The 25,987-nt window shown below is 49.4% G+C and overlaps 3 protein-coding genes across 10 annotated transcripts; 1 reads left to right on the forward strand and 2 right to left on the reverse strand.

Moving 5' to 3' along the window:
* Positions 1–1,949: 1,949 nt before the first annotated feature.
* Positions 1,950–5,242, reverse strand: mrpl12 (mitochondrial ribosomal protein L12). Of its 2 annotated transcripts, none has more exons than XM_069194679.1 (5): positions 5,064–5,242; positions 3,529–3,718; positions 3,073–3,144; positions 2,519–2,656; positions 1,950–2,404 (listed from the first exon to the last, which is right to left on the reverse strand). In XM_069194679.1, exons 1-5 carry the CDS (start codon positions 5,120–5,122, stop codon positions 2,288–2,290), a joined length of 576 nt encoding a protein of 191 aa, XP_069050780.1. In that variant the 5' UTR covers positions 5,123–5,242; the 3' UTR covers positions 1,950–2,287. The 2 variants fall into 2 exon arrangements, with proteins under 2 accessions (XP_069050780.1, XP_069050779.1); XM_069194678.1 differs by lacking the exon at positions 5,064–5,242 and adding an exon at positions 4,704–4,880.
* Positions 5,243–5,258: 16 nt separating this feature from the next.
* LOC102686560 (methyltransferase-like 26 B) lies at positions 5,259–10,073 on the forward strand. Of its 2 annotated transcripts, XM_006635232.3 has the most exons (6): positions 5,259–6,173; positions 6,415–6,577; positions 6,826–6,885; positions 7,468–7,535; positions 8,463–8,541; positions 9,816–10,073. In XM_006635232.3, exons 1-6 carry the CDS (start codon positions 5,974–5,976, stop codon positions 9,861–9,863), a joined length of 618 nt encoding a protein of 205 aa, XP_006635295.1. In that variant the 5' UTR covers positions 5,259–5,973; the 3' UTR covers positions 9,864–10,073. The 2 variants fall into 2 exon arrangements, with proteins under 2 accessions (XP_006635295.1, XP_015211438.1); XM_015355952.2 differs by lacking the exon at positions 6,826–6,885.
* A 90-nt stretch (positions 10,074–10,163) lies between these two features.
* Positions 10,164–25,240, reverse strand: hgs (hepatocyte growth factor-regulated tyrosine kinase substrate). Of its 6 annotated transcripts, none has more exons than XM_015356281.2 (21): positions 25,099–25,240; positions 23,533–23,617; positions 22,878–22,953; positions 22,001–22,093; positions 20,481–20,598; positions 20,320–20,372; positions 19,684–19,752; positions 18,814–18,938; positions 18,141–18,237; positions 17,136–17,234; positions 16,689–16,784; positions 16,321–16,359; positions 15,756–15,911; positions 15,215–15,428; positions 14,769–14,941; positions 14,491–14,631; positions 13,897–14,077; positions 13,241–13,380; positions 12,512–12,628; positions 12,215–12,310; positions 10,164–12,061 (listed from the first exon to the last, which is right to left on the reverse strand). In XM_015356281.2, exons 1-21 carry the CDS (start codon positions 25,133–25,135, stop codon positions 11,954–11,956), a joined length of 2,313 nt encoding a protein of 770 aa, XP_015211767.1. In that variant the 5' UTR covers positions 25,136–25,240; the 3' UTR covers positions 10,164–11,953. The 6 variants fall into 6 exon arrangements, with proteins under 6 accessions (XP_015211767.1, XP_015211771.1, XP_015211770.1 ...); XM_015356285.2 differs by having other exon boundaries at positions 15,215–15,425; positions 18,159–18,237; positions 20,481–20,604; XM_015356284.2 differs by having other exon boundaries at positions 18,159–18,237; positions 20,481–20,604.
* Positions 25,241–25,987: the final 747 nt, after the last annotated feature.

The following is a 25,987-nucleotide window of genomic DNA, read 5'->3' on the forward strand; positions in this document are numbered from 1 at the left end:
CCCAGACCACAGCACTGGAGCACGAGAGAGACTCTGTCCCTGCAGACTGCAGCACTGGAGCACGAGAGAGACTCTGTCCCCCCAGACCACAGCACTGGAGCACGAGAGAGACTCTGTCCCTGCAGACTGCAGCACTGGAGCACGAGAGAAACTCTGTCCCCCCAGACCACAGCACTGGAGCACGAGAGAGACTCTGTCCCTGCAGACTGCAGCACTGGAGCACGAGAGAGACTCTGTCCCCCCAGACCACAGCACTGGAGCACGATAGAGACTCTGTCCCCCCAGACCACAGCACTGGAGCACGAGAGAGACTCTGTCCCTGCAGACTGCAGCACTGGAGCACGAGAGAGACTCTGTCCCCCCAGACCGCAGCACTGGAGCACGGGAGAGACTCTGTCCCTGCAGACTGCAGCACTGGAGCACGAGAGAGACTCTGTCCCCCCAGACCACAGCACTGGAGCACGAGAGAAACTCTGTCCCCCCAGACCACAGCACTGGAGCACGAGAGAGACTCTGTCCCCCCAGACCACAGCACTGGAGCACGGGAGAGACTCTGTCCCTGCAGACTGCAGCACTGGAGCACGAGAGAGACTCTGTCCCCCCAGACCACAGCACTGGAGCACGGGAGAGACTGTCCCTGCAGACTGCAGCACTGGAGCACGAGAGAAACTCTGTCCCCCCAGACCACAGCACTGGAGCACGAGAGAGACTCTGTCCCCCCAGACCACAGCACTGGAGCACGAGAGAGACTCTGTCCCCCCAGACCACAGCACTGGAGCACGAGAGAGACTCTGTCCCTGCAGACTGCAGCACTGGAGCACGAGAGAGACTCTGTCCCCCCAGACCACAGCACTGGAGCACGAGAGAAACTCTGTCCCCCCAGACCACAGCACTGGAGCACGAGAGAAACTCTGTCCCCCCAGACCACAGCACTGGAGCACGAGAGAGACTCTGTCCCCCCAGACCACAGCACTGGAGCACGAGAGTCTCTTCACCCCACCAAACCCCCAGCCAGCAACACTGCTGGGGATCGCTTAGCCAGACCAGTAGGAACGGCAGGAGCTGAAGCCAGCATACTGGTCCTCAGGACACAAAGCACATTCCCGTCTCCTTCTGCGGAAAACTGCCAAGTCATCTGAACCAGGAAGTGGGGAGCTGAAGAGGATGGCCCAGGAGAGAAGAGCCAAGTCACTGCCCTTAGGAAGAAAGCCTCCTAAACCTGTCCTCCTTTTCAGTGCTGCGATTGCTCAACCACAGCCCGTCCGTAAACGACCCGAGATCCAGCCGCTTCCCCCCCGCCTGTGAGGACACGTTCAGGCAAACACAAAAACGCTTATTACACACCAACTTCAAGTCTTGAAGTTCACTTGATGGGTTTTCTATTTGGACATAAATATTGGTACAACAGGCAACAGGTGCTGCCGTCTGAGGTTCAGCCTGCCGAAAATAACTGTCTGCTGCACTACGTCCCCTGTGGATAGATGGCACGCTACACTCACAGAAACACGCTTCTTTCACAATCAAACCCAACAGCAATGATAGGGAGAACCCATCCTTTGGCACTGGCCATCAAACAAGGGGGTGGGGGGGATCTCAAGAACACCTGCTGCAACCCCCCCACATTCCAGCGCTGCTTCTCTCCCTGCAGATATTTCTACACTGGAAACAGCAGAACAGCAGGGACCAGGCATCCAGGGAAGAGACGAACAAGCTGGTGGAGATGAGTTCCCACCCCTAGGCGGGCAGGGGCAGGGGTACAGACCCGCGGCACGCAGAGGGTGACACAGGGGGCCCTGCACAGGACACTCTGGGACCCAGTTTCCTTGTTGACAAGCCGTCCACGTGCTTTAATTAAGGCCTCATGGTACAGTTTGCCCACAGGGAAAAACTGGATATTCAGGAGATATCAAAATTGTTTATTGCGACTCAGATGCAGTTTCTACCACAAATAATAAAAAGCTTCAATTTTTATTGTTTTAATATCATGATGAAAACCCGACCAGGCGATTCCAGCACAGATGAAAGATGTATCCTGTAACGACTCGGATCCCGACGTCCCGCCGGCAGCGGCTCTGCTCTCCCTCCGGGGCAGCGGAGCAGCAGCTGAGCTCTGCTGCCGGGGAGTCGGGCAGATGGTCCGACGGGCAGCGTCCGCGGATTCAGTCCCGAGACACAGGCGGGCCCGCGCGCTGCCCACAGCCCGGGCAGAGACAAGTGGAGTTCAAGGCAAGACTCTTGTAAAATAAAAAAAAAAGAACCAAGAACAAACAACGACAAGTGTGCAGCTCTACTCCAAGACAACGGTGCCTCCCGCCGCCTCCAGCGCCGCCTTCATCTTCTCGGCCTCGTCCTTGGACACGTTGGTCTTGATCTCCTGAGGCAGAGACTCCACCAGCTTCTTCGCCTGTGGGCACCGAGAGGGAGGCATGAGGGAGAGGAAGCACAAGCGACCTCAGGACAGGAAGGAAGAGGCAGAGGGGAGTGACACGCCCCCCCCCCTTGGACGCTGGGGTCATACCTGGACCAGGTTGAGTCCCTGGATGCAGTTCTTCACCTCCTTAATGAGCTTCACCTTCTCTGCAGCCTTCAGCTCTGTTAGCTTCACCGTGAAGTGGGTTTTCTCCTTCTTCACTGGGGCAGCCTCCTCTTCCACTGCCTGGAGCAGACAGAAGGTCACACAGACATCGTTCAGAGCTGGAGCCTGAGCTGCACTAATGCGATGAGGACTCAGTCCAGCAGCAAGGAGCAGTGCTGCAGAGCTCAGCACTAGTAACTGGAAGGCTGTGGGTTCAGATCCCAGATGGGGCTCTGCTGTAGTACCCTGAAGCAAGGCCCTTCGGTATAAAAGGGCACAGAGACCAACATTTCAATTACCAGAATGAAAACATGCAAGGACAGTGAAACTCACTCAGACCAGAACAGCCAGTTCGAATCCTCAGTGGCTTTAGACCTGGAATCTGTACTAATTTACGCCAATTAAGCCATTAGTAGCTCAGAAATGGAGGTAAAGAGGGGATGGACGGACAAGGTCTCCAAAACTTGTTTGTGTGTGTGTGTGTGTGGGGGGGTTACCTGAGGCACAGGAGCTGCTGCTGCCATGGCGCCCACTGGCATCACGCCCACATCCTGGATGTTCAGGGTTTTCTACAGGAGGAGAAACACCAGTCAGTCAACACAGTGGCTACAACCAGACGATCACTCTCCCAACTACAAAAAAACTAGAGGCTTGGAAATGTTTAAGACTGTTTTCCACACATGATGTGGTGAGCTGTGGGAGCAGAGCTGCTCCTCCCAGAACACTAAGAAAGCAAGCAGAAACAGAGTCAGACTGCTTCAGCCCTCTGTGAAAGCTGTGTGTTGCGATCACTGGGGAGAGGCTGTTATAAAACTGTACAAGATCACCTGGAAAGCTGAGAGAATCGGAGGCTGGCATCACTGCGCTGGGGGAGAGCAGGGCTGAGTGTGGCCACTGCTGCGTCCTGCCGGCCAGCTGCCCTGCCCCGTGCAGAAACCCCTCTCCCCACCCACCTTGAGCAGCTCGTTGAGGTCGGACACCTCCAGCAGCGTCAGCCCAGCGATGTCGTTGACCAGCTGCTGGATTTTGGGGGAGTACTGCTTTGGGGCGTCATCGAGCAGAGGGGCCGCCAGGGCGTCGGAGCCGCTGGGAGAGCTGGTCTTCAGTCTCCGCAGAGCGCAGAAGGTCGGCAGCGCCTGTTGACTGGCACATGGCAACAGCAGAGGACTCAGCACACAGGGCCATGGACACCCCCCCCTGGCCTGTACCAGTCAAGGCCACCTAATAATCCCCCTCTCTGAACTGGCTCCATCACTCTGCTCTCCTCCCCACTGAGAGCTGGTGTGTGGGGAGCGGACTGGCGCATCATCCAGGTGGGGCTGCACACTGGTGCTGGTGGAGGGGATCCCCATTACCTGTAAGGAGCTTTGAGTGGAGGGTCCAGAAAAGCGCTATATAAGCGTAAGGAATAATTATTAAATTATTAAGTACAGCTCCAGTCAGCCCGCCCAGTCCAACACCTGCTCAGGCAGGGGGCTGACATACATCCTCAAGGGCCACAATGCAAAATCTACACATCAGCAGCGTCTGCGGAAGTGAGGAGAGACATTACATTGGTCCAGTTCAGGGTGGACCAGCTGAGTTCAAATCTAATCCACAGATCCTGAAGCAGCTGATTCCAGAGAGCCGTATAAAATCCCGCAGGACTGAGGACCAAATAACACAAGAGCCGGTGTTGTAGCACAGAGCAGTTACACCAGACCCTCTGACAGGAACTGACCACAGGGCACCTCGTAAACAACTACAATCACATGCCCGCTGATACCCGAGATACCTGTCTGCGACAAACATTTTAAGGGGGATTTCGAAATGCTGAGCACGTTTTTTTAATATGAAGTAGATTTATTTAGCTCCCACATGAGAGTTTATTACAGTAAGAGCTCTAATCCCTGCAGGAAGAGACCCCTCACAGCACGGAGGATCTGTGACCGGTGTCACGAAACCTCCGCAGCTCAATGCTAGTTTTCCCCCGCGGTATTCGCGAGTGTTTAAAGGTGCATCTTAGCATGCCGACTCCATGACACTAGTGCAAAACGTGTCGACCTTCTCCTTCCTTAATATTTCAGCACCTTTTACAGCCGCCGGTCCCAGGAGCCTGTCGGATTCACAGCCGGGTGACAGGACTGACCTTGGCTCCGCTCGATACGGATTTCGGCCCTGAATCCAAATTCTGCCTCCATCACTTCTGACCATAACGTCTCGTCGGACACCTGATCACCCGGTTACGGAAAGGAGACTTCTTACAACCAGATATTCCCACAGCGAAACTAAACTACCCCCCACCGCCCAGCTTTGATGACCGCTGCTCTAGGGACAAACCCCACTGAGGGATACGGCACGGCCCGAGCGGAACCCGGCACAGACCCGTCTGCATCTTATTCCCCGACGTGCAATCTGTCCTTGAAGGCACTTCACGGGCTGCAGCACTCCGGTTACAAAAAGATGCCGTACCCGGCCGAACCCCGGACCGGTACCGGTCGGCGCCCACCTGTACGTCTGCGAGGCCAGCCGCAGCGCAGTTCTGAGGCAGTGCCTGCTTCGGTACATCGCGGCTCTCACTCGGGTAAAGAGATGTGCGTCTCAGATCCTTCTGTTTAAGATTGCAGCCGCGTCCAGCTATACCGCTACTTCCAGCCCCGTCTCAAAAGCACATGGCGTCCTCCACTCTCCCTGACCTACCCACAATGCACCGCCCCTCTTCAAACTTTATTAACAAACACCACCGTGCACACAGACGGGGTGGACGGAAGGGGATTGAAATATTGCTACGTGCAAGTTAATCCCTGTGTTACCTTTCCACACACTCGATTAACGCAGTTCAGGAGCTCCAGACAAGGCTGCTGTATTCTTCAGTAATGTGAAAATGTGTACGACAGTATAAGGGCTCAAAGTCACCAGCCCCTTCGTTGATCTTCACCAAGTGCTGTGCCCTCTGCATTGATGCTTAAATAATGCAACACGGTGCAACAGTTGTGAGTCAGGGGTGCACAACCCCTGCAGGTCTCATAGTTCTCCTTACATTTCCAGCTCCTAAAGAACTGGGAGGTGCCTCATCTGCCCAGTTAAGCTGATGAGCGGATCAGTTGATTAGTTAAGAGCTCAGGTGGAACAAAGGCACTGCAGACACTAAGGCCCTGCGAGACTGGAGCTGAGCCCCCTGCCTTCTGAAGTCAAGTTCTGCAGTATCACCCTGCTCAGTCCAATATTAATGCTTTGCTGGTGGTCACTAATACCGCAGTGAGAAACCCGACGCGTTGACGCTGAGCCCAGGGTTCCTCGCACGTGCAGCCACGTCAGGGCGGGGGGCAGGGCAGCAGGAATCCTCTTAGTGCAGTTCTTCCCCAGAAGCCACACTCGGCTCCCCGGAGAAGCTCGCTGCCTCCCTGCTGCCGCGGACCATGCTGCTGTCTCCCGCGGCCGAGCGGAACAAGGACAGGCTGCTGGCCGGCCTGCGCGCGCTGCTGGGGGAACGCTGCCACCACCCGCTGTTCGCCCTGGAGCTGGGCTCGGGCACCGGCCAGCACGTCGTGCACTTCGCCCAGGACCTGCCCCTCGTCACCTGGCAGCCATCGGACATCAGTGCGGAGTCCCGGCAGAGGTAACGTGCTGTTTCCACAGCACCAGTCCTCACTTCCGATCGGTGTCGATTTGAGCTTTGGGAATAAGATAACAGCAGCACTGATAGTAGTATCGCTAGCCGTGCGTGCTCTTTGTTTTGAACTGTTTATGCAGTATTTCTAGAGCATTTCCGCACGAGATAGCAGAGCAGAATAGAACATGCATTAGGCCTTGCAGTGTGTATGGACTCCTGCAGTGTCAGTGTGGTATTATTCCTGCAGCATCAGAGCCTACATCTCAGCCACCCAGGTGAAGAACGTGCTGCAGCCTGTGCACCTGGATGCTGGGGAGCCCTGGGAGAGGTGGGCTGGGCTGCCCAGGGGGGCCTGTGATATCATCCTGAGCATCAACATGCTGCACTTCTGTGCCTTCAGCACTATTGAGGTACAACACCCCCCTCCACACAGAGCTGTGGTCGTTGCTGCACTGAGCTACCTGTCTAGTGAGTCCAAGTTTTAAACCCACTGTGAATAGACTGTTCATAAGAAAGCTAGAGTAACAGCTCAGCAACACTGAGAGGTAATGCAGAGCTGAGTAGAAGCCTGCAGACATGTAGGTGAACTCCACCCCAGAGCTGCAGCAGAGGGGAGGCGTCTCGGGTTCTGACTGTGTGTCTGTGTCTCTGTGCACAGGGAGTGTTTAAAGGGTCAGGACACTTGCTGAAAGCCAGGGGACTGCTGATGACCTTCGGGGTATGTGTGCGCCAGGGGTGGGAGCTGATTGCTAACTGTTAGACACTTTCATGTAAGGAGCTGCGCCAGCATGCGCAGGCTGCAAAGGAACAAGTAAAGGGTTATTTTATACTGAAAAGAGAGGAAAAGAAACACAACGATTCGGCCTGACACCTGAAGTAGACTCCACAGCCAAATAAACCTTTACTTGTCCATTATTAGACATTTTGTACAATTGGGTCTCCACGAAGGATGTCTGTCTTCTTGTAGCTAAGTAGATTATTTTAGAGAAAACATTTTATGAGGTTTAAGACTCCAACAAGTTTTTAATTTATGGGTTTAATTAGCCTGTTTCTTCTGTAGCCTTCTTCTTTTCTTCTGTATTATAAAACACCTTTTATTTATTTCGAATTCAGTACACCAGCTTATCCCTAATCTGCTTAGCCATCTAATTTAAAATGAGCCCTGAAGACACCTAGATGAGTCTCAGCACAGGGTGTGAAGGTGATGCACGCAGGAGTGTTGCTGTTGCACATGCGGCTCTGTGACTGCGCAGGTCTGCTGCAATGACATCGTTAACCCACCCCACTGTTCCCCTCGCAGCCCTACGCCATCAACGGCATCATCATCCCCGACAGCAACGTCCAGCTGGACCGCAGCCTGCAAGAGCGGTATGACATCACACTCACGCCCACTCGCCCTGTCTGTGAGTCCAGGGGCTTTAGAGGAGATGCAGCAGATACCTTATGACTCTGCTGTACCATTTCTAACACAGAGGCTCTTGTGATCTATACAAAGAACAGTGGAAGTTTCACACTTCATTAATTCGATGGTTTTGCAACTTCTTTTCCATGCAATTGCATCTGTTGTCAGGTATTTCTGGGGATGTGACCCACAGTTTAGGATACATAGATATACAATGTCCTACAAAAGTACTGGGACAGTGAACTTCCCATGAAAAACACATGACTGATAAGTATAACTCCTCTGTGTTTTATTTTCAAATAATAAAGTCAATTCATTTCTACCCTCTTGGGTCAATTAAACAAATTGATAGTGCCGAGCCTCTGTTTGGAGGAGCAAAAGTGTTGGGACAGTTGTCTCCTGTTGGTCAGATCCTGTGAACATCCGATCATCCTGTCCCATTTTGACTTCAGTGTTTGCAGTCTGAAGATGGAAAGTGAAAATGAAAACCAAAATTTTGTGTTAAAGAAAAAACTGAACCTGAAAGAAAAAATCTATCATAGCCACAGCACACCAGAAAGGAGCCAAAGGTATGATTACCAACAGGCAAGACTGGGTCAGCCAAGAAAAACCTCTTATTAATATTAAATCATTTATATTAATTTCCTAATCACAAATACAAATTGGCTGATTGTAAAGCAAAAGCATGTTTTGCCTGTGCTCCTCCGATATGGGTGAGGGAATCCCCCTGGTGCTTCAGGAGGCTTCTCAGGGCACAAGGCTGAAGGCTGCTGTGTCCTTCCCTGGATAGTAATGGGCTGCAGGGTCTACCTGTGCACTGAGGACCCCAGCCCTGTGTGGATTTGCAAAGCCCCTATGACCAGAAGCAGCTCCTCACCCATGATTCTCTGCAGGAATCCTGACTGGGGGCTGCCCGATATCGACGTCCTGCGCCAGCTGGCCTTCGAGAATGGACTGCGCCTGGAGAGGATGGTGAGTAAAATACGGGCACTTTCATTCATCCCCGACTGTCACCCAGGGCCCTGGCTGGTGGTGTTCAGTGTTCTCTCCCAGAGAAAAGGCTATACAACCCCTCAGACCTCCCTGCCCATACCTCCATTCCTAGAGGAAAGACAAAGCAGCACCCACAGACACATGTAGAAACGGGACCAAAATCTTAAGTTGAACTTCTCCCTCTCACTAATAGGGCTCTATAAAAAACAATCGAGACCAGCCAGCCATTCCCTTGGTAAGATGGGGATCAGGAATTCGTCCTTTAAGGACAAGGGACTTCTTGGTGGCTCTTTGCTGAGGTCCGCTTAAAGACCTAATTAAGACCTTAAAGAACTAATTAATGATGCCTGGCTTTAAAGAGCTGAACTGTGCTGTGCACGTGTAGGACAGGATTGGATGAGGTCCCATTGCCATCATTATTTTTTTCTCACTAAATGAGCTGTAGCCTCCTAGGTTTCAGATTACATAGTGTTTAGTTTGTAACAAGAGTAACGGACGAGCTACAGGAGCAAGAGAACAGGCAGGGAGGGCAGGGCTGCTGGGATTATGGTGATCTCTTTTGTGAAGCTTCAGTCTCCTTTCCTGGAGGGCAGGCAGGGAGGGGCTGGGGCCATATGGCAGTTGAAGGCTACAGGAAGAATTATTGGCTGTTTCTGCGGTTTTTGGGTGTGCAAATTGTGCCGTGTAGGAGCTTGTCCTGCTCACCAGTCACTGTAATGACTAAGGTAATGTGATTTACATGTGAATAAGGACAGGTTGTGCAGCAGAAATGCTGCAACGTGATCTGCATGCAGAGTTAACAAGTAAAAATGTGTCTATTTTTGTATATCATGTTCTGCAGAAGACATTTCACCACATAAATGTTCCAACGTGATCTGCAAACAAGTAGTGTTTGTTGGCAAAACCATCCTGAAGTTGAGAGTGATATTTCTATTGGATTAAGAGAGATGTATTCACAAGCTTGCTTGTTTACATATGTAATAGGGTCGTGTCATGTCCCTGGAAGTTTTGTTGCCTCATTTTGAATCACAGAATATAGTGCTGCGCATGCCTGGAAATTTAATCTATTTTGTGATGTAAATTGAAAGTTTACACATTACTGTGTACTGTACATTTTACATTTATTGTGGTTTGAAATGCACTCTTCAATGCCAATTCTTTCTAACCCCAAAATATAAGAATAGTTTTTGCTGTTCCCCTTTAAAAATAAAGTCAACAAAATGTGAATTCTGATGGAGCTTTTTTCATTCCAGATGGAGATGCCAGAAAGCAACAAATGTCTGGTTTTCAGAAAAATTTGATTTGAAAACTGACACCCAGAGTCCCCCTGGTGGGGTGTTGGATCAGCTATAGCTCTTGACTCTTTTTTACAGAAATTCTCATTAAATAGGACTCCTAATTACAAAGATTTTGAGTGCGTCCCTGTTTTTCGTCTCATGAAAATAAGGTGTAGAGAATATTATGTTGTACCCTGAAAATTAAACCTCAAATTAATAAAATATGTATTTCCAGGTCAGCCTCCAGTGTGTATTTCCAGCTGTCAGAATCTGACAGCACAAATCTCAAACCGCTTCAACAACAAAGATAAAACAAGCAAAAAAAACAGAACAGGACAGTTTATTAAATATAATTTTAAAATTACTTTGTAAGGTCAGAAAAATCAGCAAGATGGAAAAGAATCACAAATGCCATGGAAGGGTTACAGAAGATCACCGGACATTCCGCCTAATACATACATGCTGAGTACAGATCCTGTTACAGACGAGGAACAGCTCATTCCATCGTGTTTCTGAAAATGTCCGACTGCACATGTGAGGCATTAGGGTCAGCTGTGCACCAGCCTCATGGCCCCTGCTTGGAGTCTCTGCTCTTATTCGCTTGGTCACGATGACCCTCAGTCTCCACATCCACCCTGGAGCTCACCAACGTCAAGGACAGGCTGGAACGAAGTTGCATCAGTGGTGACTCTGTGGTCACGTGTCCTGCTTGAGCTGCAGTTACTGCAGCAGAGGCAGACTGAGTGACTCACCAGGCTTGAGGAGGCCACACACCTCAGATCCTAGCGTTACATACTTTCCTGATGCAATTTCTTTAGCACCCAGCTCTCCCTTCCTCCTTCTCTCTCTCGGTGTTAACTTTTTATACAAAACCGATCTCTACTCACATTAGAAAAATCTTTCATGAACAGCTGCACTCTCTCTCCTGCAGTTTGCAAAGCCAATACAAGACATGCAATTCTCCACAGAACAATATTAGATTGAGTAAGGTTACCGTCTTGCTTTTATTAACTGTTGCTTATTGTATTTTTACACCTTGTAACAATTGCTAGTTAAATAATTTTGTAATTTATTTCATAAGGAAACTAAGTATTAATGACAGAAAATACACAAACCTCGAAAGCACGTCAGCTACTGTCCAACAGAGATTAGGGGAGGTCGACAGGCAGAGGGCCCATGGTGGGTCAGTGAAGGAGCCTTGTGCAGCTGTCCAGAGCTTCATTTTAATGCTTTATTTTGGGGCTGGGAACGAGCGACCAGTGGAGACTGCAGTGTTCTTGTTTTATAGAAGCCTGGGGTAAATTAACTGGTGTTATGAGATGTAGTCAAAACCTGCACTTAAATACAAATGATCTGAAGATCCATGTAAATCCAGCAGGGATGTACATCTCCAGCAACACGGGTTTCTTTTAATCTTTTGAGAAGGCTGAAAATATTATAATAATAAGACGGGGGCGTGGGCACCCACTCCCTAATTTACTCAAAAAAGTGTACAAGTTAAAAGGTGCAAATCTGGCAAAAATAAATGTAGGCAAAGAAAAAATTAAAATGTCTTTTTATACTTTAATAGAAGTGTTGGAAAATTTGCTAATATTTACTAACAGTGTGGGGAAAACAAAAAAGACTTGCACCATGGTCTCTACAAGTGGATGAAGACATCTTTAAGCTCCCTACCTGCACTAAACTAGAAAACTAGATGGAAATTAATCACCCCAAACTCCTTCAGTTCCTGGAGATGTTGTAGGCGAGAAGAGAAGCCAGTTAATATGAAGGCAGTGTTTTTCAGGAAAACACTGTGGGCTACATGCTACTAATAATTAAGACAAACTCAAATTAAAGAGGCATGCAATCGTGTTTGTGAATCAGTTTAGCGCAAGCTCTCTTCCCCTTTCTGGTGGGCACGAAGTGGGATCAAGGGGAACGAGGAGTCGGCTCATGTGCTACACTTCCTCCCCTCCTCCTGCTTCCGAACTGGCATGCTTTCCTAAAGTAAAACAAATGCTTCCGGGAGCACTGGCGCAAGACAAGAAGCTGATACACTCAGACTGGCAGAGACCGTAGACAGTTAGCATAGTGTTGTTTGGCCGCCGACCCCCAACAGCACCGCTGGCTGGTCAGTCGAAGGAGATGAGCTGTGCCTCTGCGCTGCCCTGTGCCAGCTGGGGCGGCGGCTGCTGGGGCTGCTGCTGCACCTGCTGCTGCGGGCCACCAGGGGGAGCCATCTGCAAAGAAACACACAACAGCAGGTCAGGACCACTGGGCAATATCCGTAAGGCACTCTCATGTGCAGTGTGTCCTGCATTCCCTTTCCAAGAAATAAAACCTCTCAGTGTCCTTAACATGGAGAAGAAGTGGAAAAGAAGAGGTGTGTTTACCTGTTGGTACATGGGCTGCTGCCCAGGCATGTAGGGCTGCTGTGGAGGCAGGGCAGAAAGACTGGGGTCCTGGCCAGGAAGAGCTGACATCATGTTCTTGGAGAGAGGAGCAAAGGGAGGCATTACCAAGTATACTCAGAGTGGGGCAGGGGTCTTTAATAGACTTCGGTTTCAGCAGGTTAGTTCAGCTGGGTTTGACTGTAGACTGCGTGTGGAGACGTCCAACCAACCTCAGTGCAACAGACTCACAGAGTCAGGGAGAGGAGGAATATATCTAGCACAGGGCAGTGTCCTCACCTGCATGTTGTAGGGTTGGTAGCCCATGGGTACAGGCTGAGAGCCCATGTACCCAATGCCAGTGCTTTGAGGACCCTGGGATATTGGAGGAATGCTCTGAGACTGGGAAACCACATTCTGCACAAAAGTAGAAAAACACAGACATTACGCTTGGCATTGACACACATACAGCAATCAACAAACTCCCCCTTAAGTGTCCAAACCCCTCTGAAAACCAGCTATTTAAGCTTACTGACAGGAGGTTCCTGGTTCAAAACCTTGGCCCTTGGCTTGTTATGCAACATTCCGATTTAACTTCCTTAAATACCCCCCAGACGTTTTGCAAATGTATACGTCAATGAAGTGTCTCTGTAGAAGGGCACATTCAAAGACAACTCAAAACTACCATCTACAAATATACAGTACATCAGATTTTCTTTTCCACTTAAAGCATTAATTGGGGCGGAGCGGTGGCTCTTTGGCTAAGGATCTGTGCCTGTGGCTGGAAGGTTGCCGGTTCAAATCCCACAGCCGGCAGAGGAATCCTACTCCGTTGGAGAACCCTGAACTCTAACCCCAGGCTTCTCTCTCCCTGTCTGTGTGTCTCATGGAGAGCAAGGTGGGGTCTGCGAAATTCCTAATGCCTTTATAGGGCTAATAAAGTGATCTTATCTTAATTATGACATTCGTGACATTCTCACTCCATCACACACACAGCAATCTGCACCTTCAAACTCTCTGGTCACTCACCTGGTAGCCCTGTGTGGGGGTGGGCTGGTAGGTGGAGTAGGCAGGGCTAGTGGTGGGCACCGCTTGGCCAGGGGCTGCAGTCTGCCCAGAGGTGCCCGCTGCTTGGGCTTGGTACAGGTAGGCATTCACCATGCTGGGGTCTGGAGCCAGGACAGCACAGGTGAGTATTCACTTACAGTGTGTCTAGGGGTCAGTAGCATGCCGATACTTGATATGACATCTGTCTTAGAGGACGTGACTCTGATGTGAATTTTTCTTCAATTGCCAGAGGAAAAACAACACCGTTGTCCACACCCAGGGGTGACATGGCCATGGAAAAACTGTAGTCCTTTTAAAACGTTTGCTATTACCTGGAAAGGTACCGTACTCGGCTAAGGGGATATAAAAGCCCTGGATAAAATTGGATAGCTCCATGATTTGTTGGCGTACCTTTAAACAGTGAGAGAGTTTCTGCAGATGCCCCCAATATAGCTGAGGCCCGTGTGAGAGCACCCCTGTTATACAACCATAAACCCGTCTGTTCTCCTACTGGACCCAGAGAGCAGCCGAGTCGAACTGCCACTTAATTTCACGCTCTGAAACAGCGGAGCACGTCTATGGTGAAGAAGCCACCAGCTGCCCCCTCCCGGATATAAAAACCGCTCAGAGCCCCTCACCTGTGGCAGAAACTGGCATGGCAGGATACGGCGCTGTGCCACTCTGGCCAGGCTGGTTCATGTAGACAGTGTGCATGGGGGAACCCTCCACTGAGCCCGAGGGGCTGAAGGTGCCAGGGTAACTGGGGGGCCCGGATGGCTGATACACCACCCCCCCTGCCACTGGGGGCAGAGACTGCAGCTTCGGAGAGAGAGAGAACAGCGATGACATGGAACAGACAGATGGGGGAGATCACTAACACCTCAATCAAGTAATAACAACGATCTCTCAACACCAAGACAAATGACGTTGTCTTAGTATTTTCTCATCTCCTTAACTTATTTAAGCTGCTACCTTGTCTTTATTTTTGTCTGCATGTGTGGTTATTGGTAATTCAGTTTTCAAAATAAAATGTTACAATGTTCCATAACACATCTGTTACTTTTAATAAGCATTTGTGTGCATTTAATAATACACTAGGCTAAACCATTTCAAAAGGAATTCAAACTCACCCACAAAAAGGATGAACGAGATACAGAGAATTAAACATGGGGCAGAGCAAAGCGCCGAGCAGGCGGGCCAGAAGAACCGCCAGGTGCCCTGCTGGAGCTCACCTGGGCGTAGGGCAGGGAGAAGGCTGGCATCTGCGCACGCATCTGGATGGTTTGTTTCTGATGCTCCAGGCGCATCTGTCTCTCCTTCTCCTGCTCCTGCAGGCGCTGGATGGCCAACTGCCTCTGCATCTCCAGGTACTCCTGCAACACACCCGTCATCCCCTTAAAAAGGTTGGAATACGGACACGGAGCTCCGCGTCTGATCCGAGCTGGAATGAGAGCCGGGAGAAGCCCATGTCCCCGCACCATGAGGTGCTGCTGGCCGCTGGGACTATTACCTGCTTTTTCTGCCTCATGATCTCCAGCTTCTGTGCCAGCTGGATCTGCCGCTGGCGCTCAGCCTCCTCGGCAGCGCGGCGCAACTTCTCGCGGTGCTCGTCACGTAGCGCGTTCAGGGCCGCCCGGGCATCTCGGACCTGGGCCAGCTTGTCCTGCAGCCCCTCGTAGTACACTGTCGAAACAAAGGGACAGAGGGAAGCTGCAGAGCGGAGTACTGCACAGACAGGGACTCGCTAGAGGGGTCACAGGGCTGCTGCTGGCACAGACCAAGGTCGCCGCCACACCACACAAGCTGGACACACGACACACACCGATCAGCATAGGAAGACGACACTAGTGTAGTCATCATGCAGAGGCCCAGGAAAAATCTACTTTAACAACAGACACAAGACAAGTTCAGGGGCTTAGCATGAGGTTGTGGAGCCCAGGCGTTTGGGGTACCCACAGCGCTTCTCGTCCAGCTGGTTGAGCAGCTCCAGCAGCTGGGGGTGCATGTTGTTTATGGACTGGAAGAGCGACAGCACAGAGCTGTCGTTGGTGATGCTGCGGCCGCGCATATGGTTGCTCTTCATGCGGTTCAGGAAGGTGGTGACGGCATTCTGCAGGGCCTTGAGGAACTGCTCGTGGTTCTCCTCTGACTCCCCGTTCTGGTACTGCTGCTGAAGGAGAGAGCGTACTGGGTCACCGAGGGGCACACAAACACTCTCTACAGTCTCACACCAATTTACACCCACAACCTTGACACAAATGCTAATTCACACCAACATTCAACTCCAAACACCAATGCAGTCTTACCACAATCAGTCTGTTCTCCAGGTCTCAAGAAGACCGGAGAAACGGATTTAAATGGCTCAACTGTTTATTTAAAAGGAGACCTAGAAAACCAGGCCTGGGGACCCCAGTCCTAAGACTCAAACACTGCTCTCCCATCACCAGCTCGCTCTGTTCTGAAGTGACTGTATGACAACCAATCAGGATGGAATTACCTCTACAACGCCGATTGGCTGAGGGGGTGGGTGCACCTCAACAGGCTGGCTGATTGGCAGGGGCTCAGTCAATGGCACGGGAGCAGAGGGGGTGGGGCTTTTTCGGACCTCTTCCTGTTTCTTCTCCCAGTAGTTCCTGTTCAGGTAGCGAGCCAGCTGAAGAGACATCACACACGGCACTGAATCCACCTGTTTCATTTCTCTTCTGCGTACTATTCAAGGTGATATATTCAGGAAAAATCTATTCCATTATATTCATTGTAAAATAAAGAGCAATAAAGAATTTAAGGCACAACATCTTTATATACATTTTAAAATAATTTCAAATATTTTTTTTATGTAAAGAGGAACCTAAAGCAACTCTGGTTTCAATATGCATGAGCACAGATACTAAGAGCAGCAGAAGCTAGAGATCAACACTTGGAGAGCAGCATCACATATTCCACAGAAAAGAAATCCAGGTTTCTTCAGCTGAGACCGGCTCAGCAGACAGGGCAAGACTACTGGACAAGCAAACAAGCAACCGCACTGCATAGGGCACAGCTACTTAACAAGAAGGTCTTACCTCTGGGTCGATCTCCTCAGCTGTGGGTGCAGAGGAGTTCTGCAACACATGAAAGAGGTATTACCATACTTGACAACAAGATGTTCTGCAGTATCTCAAAACCCAAGACCATGACTGCACAAATTCCAGATTACAATCTAAAAACAAGCCCAGATTATTATTATACATCTGCCAGCAAGAAATACTGGTTCTTCTGAGCATCCTGGGGCACAGGATTAACTGAAAAGATAAACTCAGTTGATAAAACAACACCTAAAGATTCAGTTCTCAAAACGTCACATCAGAGAACAACCTCTGCTTCACATCAGACACCAACGGCTGTGTGTCAGGAAAACTGTTGGTGCACCCTAAGGGAGGGTTTGTCTTACCACTGGGGAGGAATACAGCGTGCTGACAGGGGGCGCAGAAGAAGTCACTGGGGTCGGCTCTGCTTTGGGGTACACTGAATATGTGGTCTTCTGCCTCTGTAACAGAACCACAGAGCTGAATCAAGACAGTAGCCTAGCAGAGCACAACCGGAGTCCCAACACTTACGGAGCTGGGAAGGGAGATCTGAAAGATGCGACAGAGCTGTGTGAATGACTACGCAGCGATGGAGTGTGTAGTGGTGAAGCATCCACCCCATTGTTCTCTTCACCTTGTACAAACATTTCTGAAGGGTCTAGAACTGCGAGGTCAACCGCCTGAAACAGTTGGGGATTTATTGGATACTAACTGACAACGGACACTTGGTTTCCTTGTGTTCTTATGTGTGGGTTGCTTAGAGTGCGTGTCGAAGAGAATGGCAGTGCAGTGACAGACTGCAGATTACCCACCATCCTCTCCTTCTCCTCAGCCTCCGACTGGGACAGGGCGATGGCCAGCTGCAGCTCTTCCTCCTCCTGAAGAGCAGCCTCATCTCGCTTTGGGGGCAGCTGGGGAGACAGGGCAGTGACAGGGGGCATCTGGACAAGTGTAGGGGAAGGTGCACAATGGTCTCCAGAAAGGCTACTGTCAAATTTAACGGTTAGTCATTTACTAGAAAACAAATTATCTACAAACATCTAATTGCAATGGGATCCCATGAGGAAAATGCATGCTAATTTACTGTTGCATTTAAACACATGAAGCAAAAGCAGTTTCAGGTTGGACAGCATGGGGATCATGTACCGACTGACGGAGATCAGTTTTGCACTGGCAAGTAAATGCTTTTATCGTTAACAAAGTGTCACATATGGAATGGGAATTAACTGCTACGGTAGTAGAATCATGTGGAGTCTAAATGTACAAATCTGTTAAAAATGCAGGGTACGTTAGTCTTAAAGTTATATCAAAACTAACAAGTGAAAGGGAAACTGATGAGCCTGGAAAGAACCTGGATTCTGATGTTTTTCCCTGTCTAGTAACTGCCGATGAGTCAAAAGGAGACATTCCTGGTTTCCTGCCCTGAGTGTGCTGAATGCCACCTTCCTTCACCGGAAACCCTAGTTCTAGCACCAGGAGGCCGTGCAACTGATTCCAGTAACACTAAGCACCTCAAGGCAACCTTTCTACAAAGACAAACCTGTCACAGCCGGGAACTCTGCTGCATAGACAGGCAATGCACCTTCAACTAAGGCTGTGAACCGAGTATTTTGAACATGTACAAGTGGTGTCTGGAGTGAGAGCCGCCCGGGGGCTCTTCCTAACGATGGGGATAACTCTAGGCGGAGCTGTGTGCTTGTGCAGGAAGTGCAGAGCAGCGCAGTGTGTCGGGTCCAGCGAGTGCAGCGCGCCCAGGAGACCCCCCAGGCCAGGTGAGTGCATGGACACGAAGGTGTGGAAGGCAGGGAATTACTTACTGATCCTTCGACCACTACCTGAGACTGCTGAGACAGCGGGCTGGTCAGGTACTCGGGGGGCAGCTCAGAGGTACCCGACGCTTTGCCTTCCACTTTTCTACACAAAGGGCGAGGAAGAGAAATGGCACCAATTAGAGATCGAGAGGAGGAACAACAGGGGTAGGGAGGGGGCTGCCTAAGAAAGGGGAACCACTGGTGACAGCTGGAAGAGCTTTTCTAACAGCCTATGAATAGGATCTCATTTCTAGACCGGTACAACACCTTCAGGCCCTGATCTTAAGCGTTTTTAGCACCTGTAACACGTCAGGCTCTTCTACACTAATAATATTTAGCACAGAACTTCATCCCTCCTCAGCCTGAAGCAGGTGGTTTTCTTCCTTGGTGCACACCTGAATGAAACATTCATTTCATACATCCGCCATCTTCCTTTCTGCATCTACAAGACCCCCACCCGAGACACTCTAAAACAGCACAAAGCAAATGTTAGCTAGGAAGAGTTACGAGGAGGATGTGAAATACCAGCTCTTTCACAGGGGAAAGTGAAGGTCTTTCACACTGGCTGTGATTTTCCAGAGGTTTCATTCCCCCATCATATGTTAATGTTTGCTTGTACTAATGAACAAGTACCAAACCGGAGAGGCCCAGCTCTGGAGCCAGGGTTCGAGCGACTCACTTGTTAAGGAGCTCGAAGCAGGGCTCGCACACGCGCACTTCCTTCTCGATCCCGAACTTGGGGATGGTGGAGTACTTGGAGGAACACTTCCCACAGAAGATCTGGCCACAGGCTCGGCAGTGATGCTGTGCAGAGAGGATGAGGCACAGTCACACAAATGAATAGAGCTCCCCTCTATTGTGGACATTTTTACAACTCGCCGTCTCAGAAAGGCTGGGAGCATCGTTCAGGACACCCGTCATCCTGGTTCATCACTGCTCTCCCCCCTGCCCTCAGGTCAGCATTATAGGAGCATGAAGGCACGAACCTCCAGATTCAGAGAGAGTTTCTTCCCACAAGCTGTCAGATGACTGAACTGTACACCTACCACTGACTCATGTTTTTTTTTCTTCACACACTGCTTGTCTGACTTTTCTTTTTAAAGATGTATGTTACTTCTTGTTGTTGCTGCTGTTTTTATGCTTTTGACATTTGCTTTAATGTCTTTTTTATTGGAGCATACATGCAAATAAGCATTTTATTGCACTTGTGCATATAACAAATAAACTGAACTGAACTTCCACTAGGAATCAGTCAATCCAAACTCTGAATAACTCCAGATCTACTGTGTTTTAATTGACATCAGTTGCAATAATCTCTAAACAGCTCACAATTATATAATTATATAAAGAAGTTTAGCCACCATAACTCGGGTTTAATCTTAATGAGTATGTTATTCTCCTAGACATGCTGCAGACCTGAGGCTCTCCAGGAACAGCTTGGTAGACACCTGTCCAGCATGCACTGATCTTCACACCAGTCTGGTCAGGATGCCCTACAGCCCCCCAAGCTCCTGTTAATGCCACATGTGCAGCATCCCAGCAGGCTCACCTTTCTGGTCACGACCCCAAACTGAACCCTGCAGCGATGACACTCCTCCGCATCCACCCAGTCAGGAGCCTGGACAGAGAGACATCACCCAGTCACACACGTCTTTTCACACTAATCTGTGAGCAGATCCTTAAGCCTGTCACTAGCACGGATTTGCCCATTTATACTGTATTTATAGTGGTGTCATACATAATGGCCTCCACATTTCTTTGGTGAACCCAATACCCAAGAACACTGTTTCAGTCACACAAAATAATTTCAATTAAATGTATTACAGAGTACTACAAGGTTATTTAATAATTGTCTTTATAAATAATAAGAATACTTCCATATTTCTACACCACCAGTTCACAAGCATTGCTCATGGCTTGCAGCACTGGGACACACACAGGCACCAACTGTTGATGTGCATTTTAGTGCAATCGTGAGGCCAGCAGAGGGATTCATAGTACAGACACATAGAACGGCCCCCATTTTTATTCCTTTATTCCTGCTGCCTTGTGAAGTTAGTTTTCATAGGCAGATAAACAGCATCATAATTCCTCTAAACATGCATTTGAAATACAGCATATTGACAATGTGGAACGCTGTGTTTGGAAGCTGACGCACAGGGAGATGTGTGTGGGCACAGCTTACCCTCTCAGCTGCAAACATCGCATCGCTTTCCTTAAACTCAGGAAACACATGGCCTGAGGAGAAAGCAGTTCAGAGCATTAGTGGAATTCAAGGCCAGAGACAGCTGCAGGTCTAAGCTCTAGCAGAAGAACTTACAGAGAGAGACAGCCTTGAGGCCTTACCTTCCACCTTCATGATCTGGTAGGTATCCTGTACAACCTTGTACTTGGGCTCATTGCGGAAGGCGTGGGCCCAGGCCTGAATCAGATACAGGATCTTGTTCCTCACGTTGGGTTCAGTCTGTTTCTGAGAAAACACAGCCTTCCCTCAACACGGCCCAGCAAAACAAACAGGCCAGACCACACACTACACATGGCTCTACAACCACCGTCACACTGCACAATGTGCAAAACCGCCTGGGCCACTCATTCCAAAATAATTAACTAATTCTTGAATACAACAACCAGCTCAAACCTCTCACTGAAAAGACCCAGCACAGTGGTGAGAATTATCTTTATCTTTCAAAGTATGACTTTCCAACACAGCCCATCTGCCCGAGACCCTTCTTTTTATCAGTCAAAGTAGACTGTACTACCAAATAGAAGAACGCAGCACACTTTCGAGCAGGGAGTGTTGTCAGCAAAGGAACAAGTAAAGGTTAATTTCATGCTGAAAAGCAGAAGAATCAGCATTTTTGGCTGTGGAGCCTCCATCAGGTGTTCACACCTGAACCATTGCCTGTCTTACATGTCAGACAGTAACTTTTGCAGCCACAACACAGGAAGAGAAACAGGTTATGAATTTCTGACAAATAATGAAATGAAATGTGGGTTAATTCAAGTTTTTTCAAAGAGAAAATAAAAAGATGGGTATAACCTTGACATTTCAAATATAAAGTGGCAATTCTACACCAGGCAATGCATTTTATGCATTAATGTTACTGCTGTGCCTCTGTACACACGGTGTGCCCTCTGAATAAATTGCTTCAACAATCTCACTCAACCTCACTACAACACCCACACAAAGAATTTACTTACTAAACTAGTCTAGAGTACACCATAACCACCCCACTTCTCACTGTGAAAGACTGTCAAAAATTTCTGGTCTTTTTTTAAACTAAACAAGGTTGAACCTTCAAGATCAACACTTATTTAAAAAACTATAGGGGGCTTTACCTTTTGCAAGAAGAGAAGTTTGGAAGAATCTGAAGTGCTGTTTGTCCAGAGTGTTCTGATATCTGAAAGTGAGTCAGGAACTTCCCTACAGGCCCTGATATACTGTCTGAGTGCCATGTGAGCACATGACATCACCAGGAAGTCACAGCAGTCTGTGTTGTGGCCTCAGAGACACATGACTGCTGCGGCTGACTCCTCCCCCAGAACAGCTGTGCTCTGCTAGAAGCCACTTTCCTCCATGCACTGCTTGTAAACAAACGGCTGGTCCAGCAGGAGGTCAGCACCAATAATACTGGCTCTGCCAGAACTCAAGACAGCAAGCAGCTCTTCTCCAAATTGACTTGAATTCAGCAAAGTTTGCTAAATTCAACAGGTCTATTTCACCTATAAAAACATCCCATTCTTTGGACTTTGAGCCTTTGAGAGACATGAGATTGAATGCAGTAAAGAGGACACAGAAACAGAGAGAACTGGGATGAAAAGCAGCTGGGGAGGAGCAACGAGAGATGAAATACACCGAGCCTCACCTTGAGCAGTTCCTTCAGCTCCTCCATCGTCTGCTTACTCGCCACCTCATCATGGATCGTCTGGCCACAGTTTTTCACCACAGACTCCAGCACCTGGACGGGCAACAACCATTAATACTGCTGAACACACTGTTGAACACCTGGACCCTGCTCAAAAGGACAGAACATCTGAACGCTGTCACTGCCTCGTGCCCTGTGTGCTCCTGTGTAACACTGTCAAGCAGCCATGAGGTACAAATGCCAGTGATCAGCCCATCTGAGCCCCACGAGTCCAGACTGCTGACCCCAGTGTGCCAATGAAACTATACACTGGAAATGATTCTGAATGTGATTCTTTGATCATGGCCCACTGACAAATTAATCTGAAGTGTAATAATAATCATAATGCCCTGCATAAACATATAGTATAATTTTTCATCTCGGGGAATACCAAAGTACTTTACAAATTGGAGTTGAACTTCATCCACCACTGATGGAGACATCAGGTAACCAACAGTAAAGAGCTGTACTTTTCTTTTGAGCCTCGTTTTTTAACAATACTGTAGCCTCACATCTGCTCCCTAAAATCCTAAACCATTATAATAATGCTTGAAAACATACGGCAATCTGAAACTTTATTCCAAATAAAGAGCACAATATTTAACAAGTTATCCCAGAAAAGGTAATGCCAGGTCAGTTCTAGGTCAGAGACTTTTTTAATCTGTCTCTAAAAGACATTTACTGAAGCTGCACAAGCTGGTGAAAGTACATTCCTTTACAGGTTGTATGAATTACAGATGTAAGGATCAGTAAGGTCAGGAGACTTGCAAGTTACAACCAGTTTTGCAAGTGCTGAGAGGGCACAAGCAGAGCAGTGTGAGTGTGGCACAGGACTTACCTCCAGGGCGTACAGAGCTACGTGAGGGTTCTTATCATTCAGCTTCTTCTTGACGGCTGCAATAGCATACTTCGCCCTAAACAGCGGAGACAAAACCCACTTGAAAAGCAGTCCCGTCGGGTCGAGTGCAATATCCTCCTTGCTCTTTAATGTCTATTTTTTCCATAACTGAGAATACTTCTCTTCTGAATGAATAACTAATTTGTGAAAACTGGCTTTATAAAGTTCTATCCCCTCCTGCCTTCTCCTGCTAGGACCTCCCTGAAAACGTAACCATTATGAGGGCTCCACCTCAGCTGAATCAGTCATCTTGAATTTAAACCTGAGATTGTAATGTTCTAACAGAACAAAGGAACAGTCTGTACAGAAGTTAAACAATAGTAGCGGGACTGAGCTAGACTGCCAAATGTCCTCTTTTTAAACCTTTGTCTGTCCTTTGTGTCTTCTTGCCACAACGTAGCCTTTCCTCGATCATGTGGTTTTCTCAGATGCCAAAACTACTGTATATCCTGACTGTTTCCTCTGTTTTAGAAATGTATCGCCACCTAAATATGATCAATTGATCACTGAACATTAAGGCCCAAGTTCTGGGACTGCTTTATGAGTTCTGCGGTTACAGGCTGTGCTGCTGGGCCTTGGATGACATCATACTCACTGGGTGTCACCCTGACGAATGAGGTCACAGATCTGCAGGATAGACTCCCAGTCTGTTTCCAGCAGCAGTTGGCTGGTGGCTTTATCTGTGAAGAATAAACAGGAGGAATAGTCAACAGCACCCACTGCCATCCCAGGACAAGCTTGAGGGTGACCTGCTCTTAACTGGGGTCAGCTAGCAGACACTGTGGGGCTGCCTCAGAGGGAAAAAAACTCCACACAAGATGCTGCCGAACTGCTCGCTGCTGTTACAATAACACTGTTCCCCCCGCTCAGGAGCCAAGAGTGACACCACAACAAGTGAGGTTAGGAGAAAAACGCCACAGCGACACGCTCTCAGTCGCCTGGGGCCGTGGGACACACCGGCACAAAAACATGTTCAGAGCAGAGGAGCCCGCTGGTCCATTCAACAGCCTGTTCCGTTGGACCCATGGCCGGTACCGAGCGGTACGCGGTTCCCTTCTGTCCGCCCACAGACACGGGCCTGCAGCAGGCAGAACGGGCCTGAGGGAGCTTCTACATCCCGGCAGATTAACATCACAACATTCAAACGTGTGCGAGAGGGCAGAGTCCCCCGTTAATCACGAATATGCTCTGATGAGCACGGCCGGCCCAGCGCCATCTGCCACACCTGCCACGGCCTGGGCAGCACAGGTGGAAATAGGTTACACAGGACGAGCTACCCGATACAGCACAAGGCAGGTCCTGCTCAGGCCGGAATATCAGGAAGCAGACGACATTGTATAGTATACGACAGGTGGGGAGCTGCGTCAGCATCCGTAGGCTGCAAAGGAACAAGTCATAGGTTTATTCCACGCTGAAAAAAGAAGAAAGAAAACAACGTTTCGGCCGTGGAGCCTTCTTCAGGTGTCAGTATAGTATACGACAGCTCAGTTCTTCATCTTTTATCAGCCAGCTGGGCCACAGTGGGTCTGCCGTCAACAGCGAATCCGTGTTCGTTCTATCTACCAATCCGCATCTTTAAAACCCCATTTCTTAGACACACGCTTTGAAGTTAATAGAACAGACCCTGAGAAAATACATATCACCACCACTACTTCAAATATATTAAAAATAGGCATTATACATCATGCATCTTAAATCCTACACCGTGATTTGTTTTTAATTGCTTCGCAAGACCTTGTCATTTAAACGCCAGAAGACACGGTTAAGAGCTGCCGGGTTCTCATCAGAAAGGCGATTTTACTGAAACCGCATCGTGACCCCTGGAGTCCGGCGGCGCGACTCCCGGTCTCTCACGAACGGAACCGGCCGAAGCGCCGGTTTACAGACCCGGCCAGCTGGCAAGGACGAGTCTCAGCGCCAATACGTAGAAGCGAAACGAATGGAAAACACACGGGCAGTGTCCACTGGGACGAGTCTGCGGGCTGGCCAGGGCAGACAGGGGACACGGGGGAACGGAACCGGCCTGAGTCCGCCAGGCCTCCAGCTCAGGCCGGCTGGAAACAATGGGGAGAGACCCGATTCGCGCTGAACACGCACTGCGAATGGAAATACATGGAAACAAAGACTAGCAATACAGCTGAACAAAGCGAAGACAATTTACCGAGGAGCCTTTCGAAGGTGCCTGCTCCCTTGCCCATGGCTAGCTTCTGGCTGCTGGCTGCTTTCGGAAACGCAGTTCTTTAGATTCAGCTCCGTCTAGTCTCCTGGTTCTCTGGCCCTCCCTCCGCTTCCTGCTTCCCTCCCATAGAGACCACACCCGGAACTAGCGCGGCTGCCCGCTTCAGCGCCCTCTTCTGGCCACCTCCTGTCACTGGGCCACTCGAGTTTCCTAGCTTGGCCTTTCATAATCATTAATAACTCCTTACACTTATATAGCGCTTTTCTGGACACTCCACTCAAAGCGCTTTACAGGTAATGGGGACTCCCCTCCACCACCACCAGTGTGCAGCCCCACCTGGATGATGCGACGGCAGCCATAGTGCGCCAGAACGCTCCCCACACATCAGCTATCAGTGGGGTTAGAAACAAGGAATACGAGATATACAGCTCACAACAATCTCTGCAGCTCACAACTGGCAAGCTACTTAAGTTAAGCAGGTGTGGGGCTGGTAAGTACCTTGTTGGGAGGCCACCTGGGAAAAAAAAGGTATCTGCTGGAAGAGGTGTTAGTGGGGCCAGCAGGGGGCACTCACCCTGCAGTCAACGTGGGTCCTAATACCCCAGTATAGTGATGGGGACACTATTCTGTAAAAAGGTGTCGTTCTTCGGATGAGACGTAAAATGTTTCTCGAAAAGACTAGGGGTGTAACCCCGGCGTCCTGGTCAAATTTCCCATTGGCCCTTACCAATCATGGCCTCCTAATAATCCCCCTCTATGAATTGGCTACATTACTCTGCTCTCCTCCCCACTGAGAGCTGATGTGTGGGGAGCGTTCTGGCGCACTATGGCTGCCGTCGCATCATCCAGGTATGGCTGCACATTGGTGGTG

This window comes from Lepisosteus oculatus, chromosome 9 (genome assembly GCF_040954835.1).
Source record: "Lepisosteus oculatus isolate fLepOcu1 chromosome 9, fLepOcu1.hap2, whole genome shotgun sequence".
NCBI classification, from domain to species: Eukaryota; Metazoa; Chordata; class Actinopteri; order Semionotiformes; family Lepisosteidae; genus Lepisosteus; species Lepisosteus oculatus.

What these genes read in the sequence shown, in the direction of transcription:
- mrpl12 (XM_069194678.1), bottom strand. Translation starts at nt 4,768, where the DNA reads ATGGTCAGAAGTGATGGAGGCAGAATTTGGATTCAGGGCCGAAATCCG. An exon ending in CAGCAGCTCCTGTGCCTCAG is followed by an intron (nt 2,657 to 3,072) that starts GTAACCCCCCCA and finishes TGTCTGCTCCAG; the next exon opens with GCAGTGGAAGAGGAGGCTGC. An exon ending in AGGGACTCAACCTGGTCCAG is followed by an intron (nt 2,405 to 2,518) that starts GTATGACCCCAG and finishes CGGTGCCCACAG; the next exon opens with GCGAAGAAGCTGGTGGAGTC.
- LOC102686560 (XM_006635232.3), top strand. Translation starts at nt 5,974, where the DNA reads ATGCTGCTGTCTCCCGCGGCCGAGCGGAACAAGGACAGGCTGCTGGCC. An exon ending in AGTGCGGAGTCCCGGCAGAG is followed by an intron (nt 6,174 to 6,414) that starts GTAACGTGCTGT and finishes TTATTCCTGCAG; the next exon opens with CATCAGAGCCTACATCTCAG. An exon ending in GACCGCAGCCTGCAAGAGCG is followed by an intron (nt 7,536 to 8,462) that starts GTATGACATCAC and finishes GATTCTCTGCAG; the next exon opens with GAATCCTGACTGGGGGCTGC.
- hgs (XM_015356279.2), bottom strand. Translation starts at nt 25,135, where the DNA reads ATGGGCAAGGGAGCAGGCACCTTCGAAAGGCTCCTCG. An exon ending in AGCCAATCGGCGTTGTAGAG is followed by an intron (nt 15,429 to 15,755) that starts GTAATTCCATCC and finishes TCTCTCCTTCAG; the next exon opens with CAGCAGTACCAGAACGGGGA. An exon ending in CCAGCTGGACGAGAAGCGCT is followed by an intron (nt 14,942 to 15,214) that starts GTGGGTACCCCA and finishes TTGTTTCGACAG; the next exon opens with TGTACTACGAGGGGCTGCAG.